This window comes from Amphiura filiformis, chromosome 2 (genome assembly GCF_039555335.1).
Source record: "Amphiura filiformis chromosome 2, Afil_fr2py, whole genome shotgun sequence".
In the NCBI taxonomy this organism is placed as follows: Eukaryota; Metazoa; Echinodermata; class Ophiuroidea; order Amphilepidida; family Amphiuridae; genus Amphiura; species Amphiura filiformis.
The window spans coordinates 31,625,706-31,646,845 of NC_092629.1; the positions used below are offsets into that span (position 1 = coordinate 31,625,706).

The 21,140-nt window shown below is 36.6% G+C and overlaps 2 protein-coding genes across 2 annotated transcripts; both read right to left on the reverse strand.

Annotated features, from left to right (window-relative positions):
* Positions 1-960: 960 nt before the first annotated feature.
* On the reverse strand, positions 961-2,085 carry LOC140139963 (mu-type opioid receptor-like). Its single transcript, XM_072161758.1, has one exon. It carries the CDS (start codon positions 2,083-2,085, stop codon positions 961-963), a length of 1,125 nt encoding a protein of 374 aa, XP_072017859.1.
* A 7,848-nt stretch (positions 2,086-9,933) lies between these two features.
* LOC140139964 (uncharacterized) lies at positions 9,934-14,361 on the reverse strand. Its single transcript, XM_072161773.1, has 2 exons — positions 14,352-14,361; positions 9,934-11,225 (listed from the first exon to the last, which is right to left on the reverse strand). Exons 1-2 carry the CDS (start codon positions 14,359-14,361, stop codon positions 9,934-9,936), a joined length of 1,302 nt encoding a protein of 433 aa, XP_072017874.1.
* Between the last annotated feature and the right edge of the window lie 6,779 nt (positions 14,362-21,140).

The window sequence follows — 21,140 nt, forward strand, 5'->3', positions numbered from 1 at the left end:
ATCTTAACTTTGAAACTAACTAAAGAATTTGTTTGTGATCTCAACCACTCACACACATTTTAAATACATGTCTACGTGAGGGTACTTTTTCAACTGTCTCGAAAACTTCTCCTATAACACCAAAAATCCGAAATGCCAAATCTGTCGAAAACTTGAGGCAAATTAGCCTTACCAAATGATTCGGCAGAATCTTGAAAGCTTCCTGACTGAATGGTAATTAATTATGAAGGGACTTTACCCGTCTCTTTATAGATTAAAAACATTACGGGAATATGTATTATACATACACTGGGCATTTATATTGCGCCATTTCCTATAGACCCTGCGCACAAAATACAACAACTACGTAAACATGGTAAAATTAACAAGCAATAAATAATCAACAAGATTGAAAAAAACAATTCTACAACACATTATTTGCTTGTTCCTGTGCACGATATTATCGCATCATATTTCAGACAATTTGAGAGTTTTGTAGCCAATAGTTGTATTTTTTCGATAATGAGGGACCACATAGCTGGAAGTCTTCAGTCTAAATGTATGTGCAATGGGCTCCAAAGACCCAAAGTGTATTTAAAAGTGCGTTCCTTTATTCCCTGACTTTTAAAACCTAAATTTTCGCCTTGCTATAACATTGAATTGCGTCTTCTGTTGAATGTGTTAGTTAGCTTTCGTTCGACATAAAAATTGGATTGGATGAATCCAACATTGTAACGAATAATGTTCTCTAAACGTGCGTGGTACTCTGTCAAAATTATCATGATCTGCTGTTGCAACTTTGATTTAGTAATTTGTATTATGTAATGTCCCAAATTAATAAAGTAAAATAAAATAAAATAAAATAAGGAAATGCAAATCTGCGAATGTCCCTTAAAAGTTATGATTCACTCTCATTATGCTACATAAGACTGTTATAGTGCACTACCCACATGTCCCTTAACAATGTCAAAGTGATATGATCTACATTGTGGCTGCCTGTTGCATAGGTCTACTTCTCTTCTGTCGTGTTGATGCGTAACTCCTGCTAAATAACTGCAGAAACGCTTGACGATATCTTGGATTGGTAACGCTGTAGATGAGCGGATTGGTAGTCGCATTTACTACAGACAAGCCACGGACAAACCACAACATGGTCCACAGCTGAATGTCTGTCATCATAATTCCGATGCGATAGTCGCTGAGATACAATACAGCAACATTAACTTGAACGAAGAAATACGGCATGAAACACAGAGAAAAGACCGCGTGTGTGACAAAGAGCAACCTAGCGACGTGATTACGTGATTTTAAGGCGTTCTGATCAAACCCAACAGCTTCATTAATGCCGGATATTCTTTCGTGCAACTTCTTGATAATTCGACTGAACATTATGGTATTGAAGATTGTTGCAATAACAAACGGGAATGCCTGAACTATGAGAGAGAATGCGTTGAAGAAGGGATGAATCGCAAGGCAGACTAGACTGAATTTAGAGGGCATATCTGTAAAACGATCGCTATTTGGCCACAAGACGCATACCTTTATCACCTTGCTAAATCTAGGTACAACGAGCCCAGAGTAGAGTACGCCCAGTACCCAGGACATTATGATCAGTTTCACAGTGCGTTCTTTGGTAGCGACGAGGCGGTGTTGAAGAGGTCTGCAGATTCCTAGGTATCTTTCTGTTGTCATGGTGAGCAGTAAACATACCGATGTAAAGTGGGTGACATACAGGCTTAAAGCAGTCATGATGCAACCAAAATTGGTTTTATGGGACCTCATATCCAATGGTGCATGTCGTATGTAAGAACCAAGAATGTCATTGGTCTGTGTGATGATGGTCACCGTATCACATATTGCTAAATTAACAAGATACACATTGGTCAATGTACGCATTGATGGTATCCTCGCTACTACAGCTAAAAATGCGAGATTACTGAATAAACCAAACGCCAACAGGATTGGATAAAACACAATGATTATGTAACGTTCCCCAGTGGAAAAGAAATACTTCTCAATAACGTCTTCTTCTAAGATAGTGCTCTCATCCCTGAAACTTCCTCCCTTGCAGAAAGCGTCGTGTGATGAATTACTCTGTGACTCCATTGTATGACTAAACGTTACGTTTCTCTAGATGTTAGGGTCCAGGTTTATGGTATCAGACGAAATAATGAGCACCAGCTAATTTAACATCAATGTTCCAAATGCTCTCATCAAATGAAAAATACTATAAGTTGCCAGTTCTTCGGTTGGTAGCAAAACCAACAAATTCAATAATTTTGAGTAGAAACACGCGTTATCAACTACAACAAAAACCCATTTTTGTTAAATAACATTCACCGTAATAAACACTGCAAATTACTAGTCGACTAGAATATTAAAAAATCTAATGCAATTGGTGCTGCAAGATTAATTTTATAATACAATTTATTTTCATAAAATTACCATGAACTTGTATATTTTATCTGAAATCTGCTCAATTTAGGTTGAAATACTGGTGATAAATACAAATATGTACTTTACTTTACTTTTGTCCTCCGCTTGATCCTCTCAGAGTCGCGGGGAAATGATGGGATGCCTGTCTTGGGCTGCATGGGTAGCATCTGACAGGTGGGTATTGTGCCTTGTCAGGATTTTCTTGACCCCCTCAATCCATCTTCTTCTTGTTCTTTTTACAGGCTAGCATAGGCTTGGTGTCAACCATGTCTCTGATGACTTCATTCCTCATTTTGTCCCGTCCTGTCTTGTTTACAGCTTTTCGTAGGCATTTCATTTCACAGGTGGTGATCTTCCGTTCAGTCTTTTTGTTCATAGCCCATGTTTGTGCCTGATAACACAGAGAGTCGGAGTATATATTACGTTGATGATTGTCCTTTTTGCATCCATTGGTACCGCTGGGTGGGGTAGAATAGGCCCAAGCATGAAGGTGATGTTGTTTACTTTCTGGCATCTGGTTTTGATTCCTCAGTTACTTAAAATCCTTCGATTGCTGGAGGGTGGTGTTGTCAATCTTGATGCCCAAGGTCTCTTGGGATCGGCTGATCAGCATGGTTTCTGTCTTTGGGATGCTTATTCATGCAATACTTCTGGCAGGTTGCGTGCAGTCTGTTGGTGTGGTTTTGTAAGCTAAGGCTGTCACGATGGATGAGACATTGATCAAACAGGAGTCCACTGAGAGCTTCTTCATCTAGATTTGCTTCTTTGGTGATCCTTTCCATAAAAAGATGGCTCTCACACTGTCCAGCAGTTGCCGCTTTACACCGTAGTCTTCTAGCACAGTCCAGAGTAGATATCTGTTTACTTAAACAAACGCCTTTTCTTGGTCTTTGAATATAGTGTATAAATCTTGGTTGTACTCAATACTCCTTTCACACAGCTGTCTCAGACCAAACATGGCATCAGTGCACCCCTGTTCTTTCTGAGCCCAAACTGCGCTTCACTCAACTGATGTTCCACAACTGGTCTTATTCGTTTTTCTAAGATCTTTGCATACATTTTTCCTGTATGGCTGAGTAGAGAGATTCCTCTATATTTACTACAATCTCTTTTAACGCCCTTTTGCCTCCAGATGGGGGACAATTATTGCACGTTGCCAGTCATGGGGCACTGCTCGCTCATCCCAAGCCCTGATAAACACTCTTATCAACCATTTGACTCCTGTATCTCCACAAGCAACTTACGTATTATCCAATAATATGCACACTGAACGACAGATGGCAGGTTAGAAACCTACCCATACAATGCCAAATATTTGTATGCTAGAGCAGCAATTTCCAAAACGAACGATAACGATATCAAATCATCTGATAATGTTAACTTCTTGTTGGATGTCTTAATCACCTCTGTATCAGTGATATATAGAGAATCTTAAGTGAACTGTGAAGTAAAAAGGACATTTTTGTTTAAGGCTTCGGATACGTAAAGTAAACCAGATGCATTCTTTGAAAGTAAATGATACTAAACCGAAAGGTTTGTGTAAGAAAGACGCAAACGATTTTGTAATAATTTAACAGGAGACGTGCTTTGGGTTTTTACCGGTCAGTGGAATCATATTCAACTAAATGTATGTATCCTTACCCGGCATAAAAGGCAAAAGTAAAATAAAACATACGACAGTATATAAAATAATTGCATATTTTGAGGTGCGACGCAAATAGCACCGTTGTACTTTAACGCAAGACGATAGGTCGTTATGTGAAACGGCGATTTTCACGAAAACACCCTTACGACGACAGAATGATCGTTATGTGAAAGGAGAATTATTGCAATCGACAAGATACGGCACGATGAAAAACACGTGTAACCCAATTGCGTTTGGCACATACGTCTTTATTTGAAATAATGCACATACGACCATATAAATAAATAAATTAATTAATTAATAAATAAATAAATAAATAAATAAATAAATAAATTTATTAATTAATTAAAAATTAAATTATTAATTAATTAAAAATTAATAAATAAATAAATAAATGAATAAAGAAAGAAAGGAAGAAATATAAATAAATAAATAAATAAATAAATAAATACATAAATTAATTAATTAATTAATTAATTAATAAATTAATTAATTAATTAATTAATCAATTAATCGTGAGACGATAGGTCATTATGTGAAACGGCGATTTTCACGAAAACACCCATATTATCCAACATCTCTAACCAGGTTTCCTAAGTTTGAAAAGGATTATTAAAATTCACAAAAATGTCAAAAATGCAGTGATGTCTGTTTCATTTGTCTCATAAGGCCATTTAATATTTCGGCTTAAAATTGACAGAAAATATGCAAATTTGACAGATATCATACAGTACGAACCACTAAACCATGCGCACGCGCATACATCCGTGTCCAATATATTTTCGCGAAATGCGCAGACCGACTAGACTCAGAAAATAGACGCAGAGCCAGCGAGGTATCAGTGGTAATCTGATGTGTTTCCGAGCTGCAAACAAAAGTCATTTTATTTTGGAACCACCTGAGAAGATTACTTTAGACATTTAGGAAGGATCCGAGATGATATTGGATAATTGGGCCACCTACCTGGTGGCCTTGTCGGGTGAGTTATTTATGTTTCTTGAAATGATGCCATAGAATTCTGTTGGAAAAACTACGCTCGTTTTCGGATTTGGTTTAATTCTTTTTCACATAACTTGGGTTTGAATCTGCAGATGCTTAGCATAATTATTTTAAAACTGGGAATTTTAAAATAGGGAAGAGCATTTTATACAAGTATTGTATATTATTACACTGTGCGGTCAAATTCGTGCCAAAATGCTCCGAATTTTTCTTGTGACAACATACATAAAAATAGTAGAACTTTTCAGTTTGATTTTTATTACGAAGAAGAAGAAGAAAAAAGATGCACTGCAGCGGGTCTTTACGTTTGAGGCGAGCCATAGCTCGCAAAACTTATCATAACCTATAAATTCAGTCGCTCTCAACTCCACAAAGTGGATTCGCTATTACACATTCCAGGAAACCGCCCCTTTTCATAATACGATTAGCACTGACTCCTTAGTCTCGTCTGATTCCCTTTGATATATTGTGATGTATCATGGATGCTTGCAAACAAGCTAAAGTTGAACGCCTTGAAAACCGCGGAGCTTTTCTATAATTGCTCCTTGATTTGAAAATCGGTGGCTAGGTGATTTTTCCACCTGCTTCTATTACAAATAAGACCCAAACTGTTTAACAACTTGTCCACGAACGTACGTACTGAGTATGTGGAATGTTCATAGGCAGTGAAAGCGGGATGGGGATGGCGAAGGGTACACGTCCCTCCCCCCAAAAAAAATCCTCCTAAGAGAAGAAAAATTCAAAACAAAAGCGCTCCATATGCCGGAAAGAAATCTAACAGAATTGCCTTGTGCATCTTTCTTTTAGGTCCCATAAAACTGTGCGCACTGGCCCGGTTAATATTACATTTCGCATTCATTCAGATTGAAAATATTCTGAAATCCTGTAGAATTCCCCCTATAAAACCGCCCCTCTGAAAGTGTTCTGTAAAGCCTTAAGCCGTAGTCGTTTGTTTTATTCTGGCTGCTTTTTATATTTAATTGTTGGATTTTAATTGTCTTTGAACATGTTGAATTTCCATACAGATATAATTATATATATAATTTTTATAGTATTTAATTTTATTTATTTATTTAGTTAGTTAGTTTTTGTAATATCATTAGGTTTTTACATTTGGTAGTACGTATTTGACGATGTAATATTGAGTGTGGGATGTGAAGAGTTTTGGGGTTGCTGTGTGATTGTGGGTGGTGTCGGTTGGAATGTAGACTATTACTGCTGTATATTAAAGGTCTGTAACCCGATCGACAGAATCACCCCTCTCCCCCGATTTTGACCCCCCAGTTCGATATATTTCCGTATAAATCGTAAAGAAACGTCATATTTGTTGTATACGATGTTTCGTTTCCATGGTAACACAGCAAAGTTGAGTTCAATTGATATTGATATAGTGAAAACTATTCTTTCTGAGAATTATTATAACAAGACAATTTGTATCTATAGATCGGATTAATTTACTGTATTTGACATTATATTGAGCACAATTTCAACCTTCGACGTTTTCGCTAATAACTCCAGACTTATTGGTCGTAGGTTGGTTAAACCATATATTTTCGGAATCCGTGTGACCTTGGGAATATTTTGGTAATGTCCCCCTGTATAACCATATGTGTTATAACCTTTGACATCACATTTCTTTAATAATTGCTCAAGGTTGCTCACTTGGCATCTGTCATTGTTGACCTCTCAACATGTTAGGTGTCAACTTTAAGCAAAAGAATGTTGCCCTACGCATCTTTACACAAAACGAGAAAGAACAAAATGCATCTACTCGACTATTTTTAGGGGTGCACCTGAAAATCTTCTTTTTGTTTATTGTAATATAATTATCTTTTGTACTTATACTTTGCATGTATTTTTGCATTATGTAAAACGCATTGGTCTTTTCGGCAATGTACTAAAGAAATATTGAAATATTTTCCACTTTGAGTGATCCTGCGTGCCACCCTGTGTGTTCTTGATATGTTATTCTAGAATTGGCTCAATTCTCAAACCATCACGTAGACACGAAATTAACATAACAGTTTTTTCAGTGATTGTAAGTGACTACTATGGGTCAAACTTCTGTCTTTAAAATGTTTGGCAATTGAAATTTCACCAGATAGATAGACCGTTCTTTATGATTGTTGGGAAACAAAACCACTCTAATAATTTGTTAAAATTAATAAAAAATAGCGTGGATTATAAATTCTGTGAAAATTAATTCCGGATGTAATTGTTTCAAAATTAATCAGCTCGTGGCTATGGATCTTTCAAGCATAACAAAGATAATGGAAACGGAAATGACAAAAATGTTATCATATAGTATATTTCATTGTCACCATTCATATTTTATTCATGTAGCAATATTAAAACCCATTAGATTAATTTGAAAAGTTCTAAGCAAGTGAAGCAGACGGAAACATATCACTTGATATCATTTATGAAAAATCGACGTGTTATTAAAAAAGTATTAAATTAAGTACTCTTACGAAAGCTTTGTTTTATGCATGGTCTTATACTAATGACTAATTTGAAAAGAAAAAAGAAGGGATTAAACAATCCGATAATAAGCAAAATCAATCCCAGCAATGGTGTTATGCTTCTGTGAAAAGATAGTAAACTCCTCATTATTATACAAATATTGAATGTTTGTGAATACAAAAGAATATTTTCATGAGGTGAAACATGGACTGTTCCATTCAACGAGAATATTTGTTTTATATATCTCAAATATAAATTCGCTTTCTTGCACTTAATTTGATATATCACCAGGAAAACAAAATAAATTAAAACAATATATAAACTATATTTATTTCAGAAGCGACACTGTGAGCGACACCCACACCTATATTTGGCGAGTCGAAGTGGTCGTTGGGCGAGCTATACGCACGCGTATGTCAGCGTTGCCATGGTAGCTGCGAGTGAGTGCAATGGAAAATTGACTATTGCACTCGCGCGGAAAATAGCAAAAATAATCAATTTTAATTGACTAATCAAATGACCAGAATCTTTGTGAGTTATATAAAAGATACTGACAGATTTTTTTACACATTATAATGTTCATGTCATTAGTGTATTAATTTTTAAATGGTATTTTTTTGAGGGGGGGTCCTGCATATACAAAACTACATAAAAAGATTACAGTTTGTTCTCCACTTTGCGTCATAGGTCTAATCATTGGTAAGATGCGAGATATTTTATGCAGCTACGGGGTTATGATTTTACCCGCGAAATATTTCTTTCATTTATCAACCATAAAAAGAATAGAATAATATGTAATTTAGAATAGGAAAAAAGTGGCAATCCTGTTTCTTGAATTATAGATCAAGCAAAGATCAATAAAACCAAACAACAAATATACGAAAACAAGCAATACTAACCTAAAACAATATTCAGTAGGTGACTTAAATGATTCAGGATCAGGAGAAAAACATGCCCAGTAGAGAGTACCACAAAGGAGAAGCTGCCAAAGCATATTATCTGTTTCCCCATTTTGGTAGCTGAGCCCAACTCTGTTCAAGGTGGTTTGACCAATTTCCAACCTATCGTTCTGGAGATAGGCCAAAAGGTCAATGGTTAAATTCGAAGCTAAAATACAGGGATTTAAATAGATGAAATACTCCAATTTTTATGAAAATGGTCTCGAATTGTTGTCATTGTTATCTCAATATAATAATAATAAATAATAATTAACAACATTTATCAAGCGCAAAATACAAAAGATTCTAACAAAGGCGCTAACTAAAACTTACACTACAACTTAAAATACAACAAAATGACATGAACATGAAAAGCAAGAAATGCAGAGTCAATTAATTGAACAAGAAAGTTTTGAGCTTAGTTTTGAATTGATTAGTGGAGACAGCAGAACGAATGGCGAAATGGATACTGCTCCGGAGCAAGGGTGCCGTACAAAAGAGAGTTGTTGCAGTCCAATTGAGATGAATCAAAAGCATGGACGAGGCGCTCAGTTGATTGACGATCTAAATACTTGCGAATGAGGCCGATCTTATAAATACAAAAAGAAGCGTTCCGGCATATATTGCGAACACGGTCTTTTAACAGCAATGTGTCATCAAGCAAAACACTTTATAGAAACACGGAATAAGTACGGAACTTGGAATGGAAATGAATGATTTCAGTTTTTGAATCATTTAACATGAGTTTGTTTTTAGATTGCATAGCAGCGAACGTCTGAAATGCATGATTCAAGCTTACATTTTAAGGATAATTGGTAGGTTCCCGCGTCAAGTAAAGTTGAGTATCGTACATAAATCGTATATAAATTACATGGTGAATATCATGATGAGCATTGATGACATCGCTCAGCGGTGCACTATACATAATACAATCAAGTGGTCCTTTGACAGATCCTTGGGGAACACCCCAAAGTAGCGGAAAGGATCAGAGACGGAATCTACGATGAAAAAGCAGTGCCATATATGACATACCTCCTTTGGAATCTTTCAGATAACATGATGTGGTTAATTGTATCAAAGGCAAATATATAATTTCTTCTAAACAAAACCAAAATTACTCACTAGTTTGACGGTTTCGCTTTTCATGGTCGAAAAGCATCATCAGAATATTGATTGTTGATCACTTCTTCCGGTTGGACGATTCCTGACCACAGAGGGTGTAGAACTGTCACTCAGTAGAGGTTCATATACGTGACTTAGATAGTGTGCCCCGTCGTCCCTATTCATGACGTTGGGTCCTCTTCTACGAATCCAGATTGATTCCTTGATGCGTCTTATATTTGCATTACACTCCTTGCTAAGGATTTTTGATTTGTCCCAATCTATTATGTGGTTCTGTTGAACTGCATGGTCTGCAATAGCCGATTTTGATTGTTCAGTTTCTGATTGTTTGCGAGTTTGACGCGTGTAGTTTTATTTTGTCTGTTGCCCCCTCATAGTTTCTTTTTGATGTTCTTTGAGTCGTGTTGCAATTATTATAACTTGTAAGGATTGCTCAATTGGGGTGTTCGTAAACAGAGATACTACGTCATGAGAATTAAATATCTCCTCCTCTTCGATCATGACTTCAGCTAAACCCTCGGCTAAATGTTTTGAGTTTTGCACGTGATGTTCTGTACCTCCAACCAAAGGTGACAGAATGTCTGCTAACGCACGGGAAGTCTGATATGCGATGGTACCCGTGTAGTCAACTATGGGTCTGACTTTATTTCCAGGCTTGTGGATCTTGGGTGTTCCATAAATCCTCGGGATGTTTTCCGCCGTAGGAAAAAGGAGGTCATACTGAGTTCTATTAATTTTACCATCTTTCTTTAACCTACTCAATATAGCCACTAACTCTCTTTTATAGCGTTGCGTAGGATCAGAAGGGAGGGTTTCATATGTTCTTTTATCATTAAGCATCTCAGATAATTTCTCCTCATATTCATGAACATCCATAATGACACTAGCTTTACCTTTGTCAGCTGGAAGAACAAGCACTGATTTTTCATTTTTGAGCTCATTGATTGCCTGTCTTTCTTCCCTCGTGATGTTGGATTTGGGGGGTTTTGAACTTCGTAACGCACCGGCCATTTCTGATCTAAGTACTGTAGCTTCATTATTATTATTTAACTTACGGCATGCTAATTCCGTGGCAATGATGTAATCCTCGTAAGGAAGCTTACTCGGTGACGGTGCGAAATTGAGTCCTTTGGCCAGAATGCTCTCTTGCGGTTTCGTGAGTTTGTGTTTGGAAAGATTAATCACCCATTTCTTCAACTGCTCACCTCCTAATTCCACATTATCGGGTGTATTTCTACTTTGAATTGGAACATAATGTTGTTGTAACCGGTCCAATTTTCGTGCATGACGGCATTTTGTTTTGCAGAATTCACTTTCCGATTTTTTGGTCACATGATCGGTCACGTGTTTCGCTATATCCGAATCCTGGGGCAACCGCGTAAACAATTCATTCTCCGTTCGCGATTTTTTCTCCTTGTAAGAATCTAATTTGTTGTTGATGACACGGATACGCTCGCGAACTAGTTGTTGTCTCGCTTTTTCCACAATATTCCTGGCTTTTGTTGTGTTGATGGGGCATTTTAGTTGTAAACTACGAGGTGTGATATGTAAATCCTTGCAACGGAGTGTAAACACAAGGTGATTCCTATGTCTGGCGATCTTCTTGCCTAAACTCTCTAAATCTCGTACTTTCTTGACAGTTTCTTGTCCATAAGTTGTTCATAAGTCACTGAATAGATTCATCAGGTTTGAAGATAAATAAATATATAATTTCTTCTAAACAAAACCAAAATTACTCACTAGTTTGACGGTTTCGCTTTTCATGGTCGAAAAGCATCATCAGAATATTGATTGTTGATCACTTCTTCCGGTTGGACGATTCCTGACCACAGAGGGTGTAGAACTGTCACTCAGTAGAGGATCATATAAAGCGCTTTGTTCATACTTAAGCTAAGGCGCTATATAAATTCCGTTTAATGTAATGTAATGTAAATTGCAACGGTTATTCATGCTTTAATCTAATCTCCCCAGTAAAATTGAGTAAATTTCCCCAATAAAATGGTTAAATAATGGGTCTAAACGGCAATTTCAGTGGAAAAGTTCTTCTCTTTGAATTCTCCTAATAGCGTAAAATTAAGAAAGCCCTTTATATCAATACTATAAAGTGTAATTCAAACTTTTTATGCACTAAATTGGGAACGGAATAGAACGCGTAACAAATTTGACAACATGGCAGAAAAGATTCTGCAGAATCTTCTGAACATTTTGAAATAATGATTTGTCCATTTGAAACATCCGTAAAACGACACGAAAATTTCATTGGGCTGTCCCCTCTACTGCAACATATTTCTAGTTGATACAATCGAGGAGGGAATTAACATAAATAACAAATAATAATGGACCCAAGATTGACCCTTGCGGAACACTAATATCAATATTTTTCAAGTCAGATAAGCTTCATTTATTATAAGATATGAAGAAAACCACCGAAGAGCATTATTTTTGATTTCATATTTGTAAGGAATATGACTATGATGAACAGTCAATTTTGAGGTCAATAAAAACTATGTTATGGTGACTAAAATGACCCACGCCAAAATCACCTGCTTCCGAGTTCACTCAACAGCAAATACACAAACACACTGTTTAATATATAGAACAACTTAATTACTATTGATTAATTTGTGCAGTATGGCTGTCAATCAAATTATAATGTAAGATCGTAATAGAATTAAACTTAAATTACTACAAAGATTTCTTTATGCTAAACCATCTGATTCTGTACGCAACCTTGGAGTTCTTTTTGATTCAACCATGTCTATGTCATCTCAAATATCTGCTGTCTCTCGCTCTTTAAATTATCATCTTCGTAATATAGGACGCATTCGCTGTTATATTGATAAAGATACTTGCAACCATGCTGTCCGCTCACTTGTTATTTCTCGAATTGATTATTGTAACTCTTTATTATATGGAACAACTGTAAAAAACACACACAAAATACAAAAGATACAAAACAGAGCTGCCAGACTTGTTTTCAAGGCAAACCGTATGGAACACACCACTCCTCTTCTGAAAGAGCTTCACTGGCTTCCAGTAAATGAGCGTATTACCTACAAACTACTCACATTCGCTTATAAAAGTAGACATGAAACAACACCACTGTATATACAAAATCTTCTAAAATCTCACACATTTTCTGATGGTATGTTCCTACGATCACATGCTGATGGCAGTCTGCTTGAATGTAAAAGAACTCACACAACACATGGGAATAATGCCTTCTGCAATTCTGTGCCAGCTCTCTGGAACAAATTACCTGTAAAACTTCGTACTTCTCATAGTCTGGCCACTTTTAAATCTAATCTGAAAACCTATTTGTTTCCAAACTAAGTTTATTTTGTTTATTTTTAATTAAGTTGTACATTTTACTGTAGCCTAAGATGTAGTGTAAGTTGTATTTTTAAGATCATTGTAAAGCGCTTTGTTCATACTTATGCTAAGGCGCTATATAAATTCCGTTTATTGTATTGTATTGTATTGTATGATTACTTAGCTAAGCCTGGAGATCTTGATTGACTGTCTTTTTGATTCCCTTGACTCGACAATCTCAGTTTTTGATCAAAGATCCGGAAATGTCCAAGATCATGTCCACTACAGGCTCTGTCCTAGTCCTGAAGACTATGCTTTCACTATCCTAGCTGCTGTGCTAGTGTTTTCCAAATGGTCTTCTATGTTGACCGCAAGCTCCTCTTTTGGAGATCTCTTGAGCCAAATACTTGTTGTCAATGGAATTGCTCCCCCATACATATATGAACTTCTTGACTTTTACAACCCTTCTCGCCCCGGTCTCCGTTCTGCAAATAAAACTCTCCTTGTTCAACCTAAATCATCTCGGTCATGGGGTGATCGCGCCTTCTCTGTGGCAGCCCCTCGCATATGGAACAGTCTTCCCAATTTTATTCGCAGTTGCCCGTCAATCGAGTCATTCAAATCCTCACTCAAGAAATATTTTTTCGAGCTTGCTTATGAGCTGGATTAATTTGTAGTATAGTTGTTATTTTTTTACTTCATGTATCTTGAAATGTTCTCTTGTTGATTGCAATTGTTCCTTGTTTCCATTTTTTCCTGCTGGTATATTTTTGTTTTTGCTCTGTATGCGCCACGAGCGTTTATTGCGGATCTGCGCGCTTTACAAGTGTACATATTATTATTATTATTATTATTAATACCACAGTTCGTTGGTGGAGATATTTCAGTCTCCCGCTTCTTTGAGTCGACAGCACAATCAAGCACTATTGGCTCTACTACCGCCTTTAGAGTCAATTAGACATCAATTATGGTAAATTTTGTACCAATATTGGTAACATAAATTTCACAGAGTACCCCATTTGAACTTCATATAGCTTCTCCCAATCAATTACTCTCCTGGCCTTATATCTATTTTTTCCTTTCTAGAATAATCTTAACTATTTATGGTAAATTACAGCAATTCTAAGAATAGCACATTAGATCTCCACAAGCCAATCACAATCATTAATCTGTGTACATCATTTATATTTGTGTATAGATGGTTACTGTAATAGCGCCAACACTTACGCTTAATGTTTTATTAATATCTAAATGTCTCCAGAAACTTCTACATGTAACTAGATATGAATATCTTGTTCACTTTTAATCATTAGCATTCCAGAATATTCCATGTAGAAACAAAAGGAAATAAATATCAAAGTAAATGAAAATTAATGTTTGATGACAAAATACATAACTTTTAATGATTATTATGGATTTTTGTCTGGGGGACATAACAAATGTACCACTAGCTTTACCTTGATTCATGTTAAAATGTGATCAGAAACATCAAGTAAAGCTGTAGTAGTAGAACGCCCTTTTCAAAACCCAGACAGACATGAATTTAAGATACCATTATGTGTTAGGTAATGTAAGGTTAGTCTCAAGTTCATGGGAATGTTTGGCAAAGTAGGGGTAAGACTTGACAAGTTGATTTTCCACCGAAGATCAACAGTTCCTAGCACAGGAAAAGAACATTGAATGGTGCATTGGGCATTAAGTTTGAGTAGGCTGAATCATTTGGATAAGATTGAGTAGACCAACAGTTCCTACCCCACCAAAGAGCATTATTGTCAGATTATTGATTTGTTCCTATGTTATTCTGTAATTAGTTAAAGAGGTCCATGCACCCCCACGCTACGCTCCGCGTTTAGCAGGGACCGCGTCATTCAATATCCTTCATGTTGATTTATGTATTATACATATAACTATGTTTTATAAATGTAAGATTTATTGTAGGCCTATACCTACATTATTATGTAAATAGGATTGTTATACTATATTATGATTGTTATACTATATTATTATACCCTGTATTCACGTTTTGATCTCAAATATACTTTATTATTATATCCTGAATACCTAAGTTTAATTTTTTAAATGTAAGTTTTATTGTAGGCCTGAACCTACATTCACATGTATTTATGATAGTATACTATATTAATATACCCTGTATACCTATTTATTCATGTTGATGAATTTAGTTGTATAATCTTGTCAACTTTGTTATTATATCCTGGATACCTATATTATCATGTATAACGTTATTTTTTATTTTATTGCCATATCCTGAGTTATACTTCTAATCATGTTAGATATATTATATAGTACATTGCCTATGGTATACAACTTGTATTAATTCTTACATTAATAATTGCTTTTACCAATAATCTTACTGTTTAATGTTACTCCAACTGATTTGTATATATACATATATCGATCTATGTTATTTGTATTTATATATACTGTATTTGATATTGATTGATGAATGAATGAATGAATGAATGAATGAAAAAAAGAATAGGGCGCTGTGTTTTATTAAGGTTGAGTAGAATGAATGAGTAGTACAAGGTTGAGTATACTGCAGTAATTGTGCAAAGATTGGATGGACTGATATTTGTTTTTGCCATGATCATGCGACATACTGAATGACATCCTACAGCGTCATTCAGCATGCATGGTCTGCTTTTCAGTACGAAGTTCATAGAATTGTTTAGTAAAGAATGGGTAAAACTTGATACGTACTGGTTGTCCATCTAAGACCAACAGTCCCAGTTCACCAAAGAGCATGGAATGGTGCATTGTATGTTCAACCTGGTCTCCTAACTAAACGGCCGTATATAGTCAGTTTACATAATGGTTCTAAACTGACTATATAGATCAGTTTAGGACGACTATATTGACGCCTCTGTTGGTCAACGCTACATTAAGGTAAATCGTTGCTTTCTTGCCCCTCCAGTGCCATATATATTGGAACTTCATTAGTTGCAAGTCTTCGCTATGGAAGTTGCCGACCTCAGCCCTACATGCTCGCGGCAATGATTTTTTGTTGATACTGGGCTTCCAGCCATTTAGGGCTTAAAACATCAAGTTCCAAATAATTCCACACAGGATAAGGAAGCAAGGAGTAACCTTAAGTTATCGACAGCCCACAATTTCCCTCATTCTTTAGGCCCTGCCCTCTATCGGGGCTAATTTATAGTTTATACTTTATCGCTACTGTTTTTGAGCGCTTATTGTTTCTTTATAGCCCTTTTTTTACAAATATATATCTCCAATCTCGGACTCGTCATGTTTAATCATTTTGTTATTTCTTTAGCAATATGTCTAGGTAACTGCCAACTGTGCGTTCTGAAGAAACGACCAGACCCATCCCAAGGTGGCGCTTTGAGGTGGTCACTCCCATATAGCCAGATATGTTTATGTCCAGGAGTGGTAGCGCCAATACAGTCGCCTGCTCATTTCTGTACCAATGTAGATATGATAAAGCTGTGGTATGTGGATGACGCTACACCATTAATCAACCGAATGAATTGGAATAAAGAGACACTTGATTTATTATTAGACCGAGCTGAATATTGTGGTAAGCATAAATTCTTCTAATATGGAATCACAGCAAACACAAAACGTTGGACAGAAAACGTTCAAATGTCGGGTTATATAAAGGGTATAAAACGTTTTAATAACATTCAAAAACATTTTTGAAAACTTTATGCCAAACATTCTAAACAGAATATTATTTAAGTGTTGACAAAATATTTTACAATAACGTTTTAAAAACGTTTTCATTACCTTTATATAACCCGACATTTAAATGTTATTGACACGTTTTGTATAAACATTTTAAGAACATTTTTGTGTTTGCTGGGATATGCCCCCGTTCCTTAAAAATATATATATGTTTTTTTTCTTTTCATTCTTCAGGGCGTCTGCATTCCCGGTGCTCGGTTGTTTATGTATTATGTCACGCGTGTGTATTCGCACGTGGGATATGAACAATAGTATCATGAATACACCCGGATTACTTTAATGCACTTAACTTAATAATATAAACGGTAAAGAAACACGCATTACTGACAAATGTTTCCAAAACCTTATCACCGTCAGTTTCATTTTACTATAATTCGTCATTATTATATACCACCAAAAAGTGTTCATTCTTGAAAAGCGAAAGACAAAAAGGCACCTTTTAATTTTCTTTTTTGATATTATTTCATACGTATTTGTACAGATATTGATGAATGTCTTTTGGGTACTGATAACTGTAACACAAATGCTGCCTGCACCAATACCGTTGGTTCCTTCACATGTGCATGTAATGCCGGTTACAATGGAGATGGGGAAACATGTACAGGTTAGTAAACCACCATGTTAAATAATAATCACCGAGTCAAAGTACCTTTGGAAATGCTGAATATCCTTTATAAATTGTCTGCTATGATTACTAATTAATTTTCAATACCAGTTTTGTCGTCCGTCCTCGCCATCGGTATCATCAATATTATTATTTTGTGCTAGTTCTTCAAAACAAATTGAATTTTAATAGCACACTTCAAAAATGTCTTTTTATGCATTTGTATACAGATAATGACGAATGTGCACTGGATACTGACAACAATATCGTTTTAGTGTGAATACCGTTGATCCCTTTATATCAAGATTGTTAAATAATGTGCAATATTTATTCTTCTGTTTTGTTTTTATTTTGCGTCCAGCATGTGGGGTTTGGACCCACTTGTCCTTCAGGCGTTATCAGTGATTTCCTTCACAATTCATTGTTAGGCCCTGACAGGCTTTGCATAATGGTCCGTTTTTGATGTTGTTAATGTTTTCTGCTAAAGTACTATTAAATAAATGTTAATTGTGATGTGATCCTACTTTATGTTGCTAAGCAAAGTCAGTTTATTCAAGCATTAAAAGAAACACTTCATATTTTTTTATCATTCCACAGTATCTGTTTTTAGCTGATGAATTTGGTTTTAATAGTCATTTTTAAATGATCTTATTTCATATATGTGATGCGATCAAGCAAAATCAGTCGGAACTCGGAAATATCAAATATTGAGTTTCTGATAGGATAGTAAAACGCATTTACAAAGCTGGATTTTGCAGAAAACCCCATTGTAATTGAACAACCAGTTCCAAAGATATGGGCGATTAAAGAGTTTCCAAAACAATAGGAATCAAAAGGAAATATTTCCTTTGTTTGGCTATATCTCAAAATCAATATTTGCGAGTTCCGACTGATTTTGCTTGATCGCATCACATATGTGTGTACAGATATAGATGAATGTGCTTTAGATACCGATAACTGTGATACAAATGCTAACTGCACCAATACTGATGGTTCCTTCACATGTGCATGTAATGACGGTTACAATGGAGATGGAGTAACATGCACAGATGTTGTCAAATGTTCTGCTTTAATTGCTTTTAAAACCAGCTTTGTCGCGTCCTCATCATCGCTATCATCAATGTTATCTATGCCCGTGCAACGGGGCATAGATATTGTATTTGTTCTGTTTAGTCTTCGGATTCTCCTTCTTCTCCTTCTTCTCAAGATCAGTCCTTTGCCCTCCTCTAGCTCAAGAACTAAAGTAGCCTCGGGGCCCATACTTGGTACAATGATGGCCCATGACCCCTAGAAACATACTACGGTACCCCCGACCCCAGAGGTCAAAGGTCATGGGATACTATACAGGGGGCAATATGTGTAAAATTTTAAACAGCTCTAGCTCAAGAATTACAGCACCCACAGGATTCATACTTTGTACAATGATGACCCATGACCCTTAGATACTCCTGTGGTAGCCTCGACTCCAGAGGTCAAAGGTCAAGAGCTACAGGTGTAAAATTTAGCTACTTAGCATAAAAATACTCAAATCTTGTCCAAAGTGTATCGTGATTGGTACCAAAATGTGGCAAATTTCATGAGCAACAACACATAGCCGATTTAATTTTTTCATTGGACGCTTCTGTTTTGAGTTATATGCAAATTAGCTAATTAGCATAAAAATGCTCAAATATTGTCCGAAGTGTGTCGTCATTGGTACCAAATGTGGCAAATTTCATTAGTAACAACATGAAGGCGCTTTATTTTTTCATTGGACGCTTCTGTTTTGAGTTAGTTAATTAGCATAAAAATAGGGTATTAGAAAGAGTGTGGGCCAGTCTTGTGATGTTTTAGAGAGAATGAGTGTATAGTGGAACATAAGAGAGAGTGAAGGCTTGGTGGGGTAATAGAGAGCTTATGGGTCAGCCTGGTGGTGTTTTAGAGAGAGTGATGGTCTGGTGGAGTATAAGAGAGAGTGAGGGTCTGGTGGGGTATTAGAGAGAATGTGGTCCAGTCTAGTGGTGTTTTAGAGAGAGTGATGGTCTGATGGGGGTATAAAAGAGAGTAAATGCTTGGTAGGGTATTAGAGAGAGAGTGTGGGCCAGTCTAGTGTTGTGAGCATTAGGCCTACATGTATATCAAATGAAAGCTTAAAACAAGGGCTTTCACATGGTGCTCACCAAGTTTTCGTTTGTGAATAGGGGAAGGGGTTAGGTGTGGTCACGGGCATAGATATTCGTGTTTGGTGAAACACAACTGTGGTTTCTAGTTCTTATCTATGCCCGTGCAACGGGGCATAGATATTGTATTTGTTGTGTTTAGTCTTCGGATTCTCCTTCTCCTTCTCCTCCTTCTCCTCCTTCTCAAGATCAGTCCTTTGCTCTCCTCTAGCTAGCTCAAGAACTAAAGTAGCCTCGGGGCCCATACTTGGTACAATGATGGCCCATGACCCCTAGAAACATCCTAGGGTACCCTCGACCCCAGAGGGCAAAGGTCATGGGCTACAGGGGGCAATATGTGTAAAATTTCAACAAGCTCTAGCTCAAGAATTACAGCACCCACAGGATTCATACTTGGTACAATGATGACCCATGACACTTAGATACTCCTGTGGTAGCCTCGACCCCAGAGGTCAAAGGTCAAGAGCTACAGGGAGCTATATGTGTAAAATTTAGCTAATTAGCATAAAAATACTCAAATTTTGTCCAAAGTGTATCGTGATTGGTACCAAAATGTGGCAAATTTCAAAAGCAACAACCTACAGGCGATTTATTTTTTCATTGGACGCTTCTGTTTTGAGTTATATGCAAATTAGCTAATTAGCATAAAAATGCTCAAATATTGTCCGAAGTGTATCGTCATTGGTACCAAAATGTGGCAAATTTCATGAGCAACAACCCATAGGCGATTTATTTTTTTCATTGGACGCTTCTGTTTTTAGTTATATGCAAATTAGCTAATTAGCATAAAAATGCTCAAATATTGTCCGAAGTGTGTCGTCATTGGTACCAAAATGTGGCAAATTTCATTGGCAACAACATATAGGCCCTTTATTGTTTCATTGGACGCTTCTGTTTTGAGTTATATGCAAATTAGTTAATTAGCATAAAAAGGCTTGGTAGGGTATTAGAGAGAGTGTGAGAGCCAGTCTGGTGTTATGAGCATTACATGTTACATGGATATCAAATGAAAGCTTAAAACAAGGGCTTTCACATGGTGCTCACCAAGTTTTCGTTTGTGAATAGCGGAAGGGGGGTTAGGTGTGGTCACGGGCATAGATATTCGTGTTAGGTCAAACACAACTGTGGTTTCTAGTTCTTCTTCTTCTTCTTCTTCTTCTCCTTCTTCTTCTTATCTATGCCCGTGGAACGGTGGCATAGATATTGTATTTGTTGTGTTTAGTCTTCGACTTCTTCTTCTCCTTCTCCTCCTCCTTCTCCTTCTCAAGACCAGTTCTTTGCACTCCTCTAGCTCAAGAACTAAAGTAGCCTTGGGGCCCATACTTGGTACAATGATGGCCCATGACCCCTAAAAACATCCTAGGGTACCCCCGACCCCAGATGTCAAAGGTCAAACAGCTCTAGCTCTAAAACTATAGCGCCCTCAGGGTTCATACTTCGTATAATGATGGCCCATGACCATTAGAATTAACTTATTGTAGCCTCGACCCCAGAGGTCAAAGGTCACAGGCTACAGATGGCAATATGTGTAAATTTTTAAAACCGCTTTAGCTCAAGAACTGGTACAATGATGGCCCATGACCCTTAGATTATTCCCGCAGTAACATCGACCCCAGAGGTCAAAGGTCATGGGCTACAGTGAGCAATATGTGTAAAATTTCAAACAGCTCTAGCTCCAAACCTACAGCGCCCTCAGGGTTCATATTTGGTACAATGATGACCCATGACCCTTGATGTATTCTGTATTAGCCGCA

Excerpts from the sequence above, each read along its gene's own strand:
- LOC140139963 (XM_072161758.1), bottom strand. The coding sequence starts at position 2,085 with ATGGAGTCACAGAGTAATTCATCACACGACGCTTTCTGCAAGGGAGGA.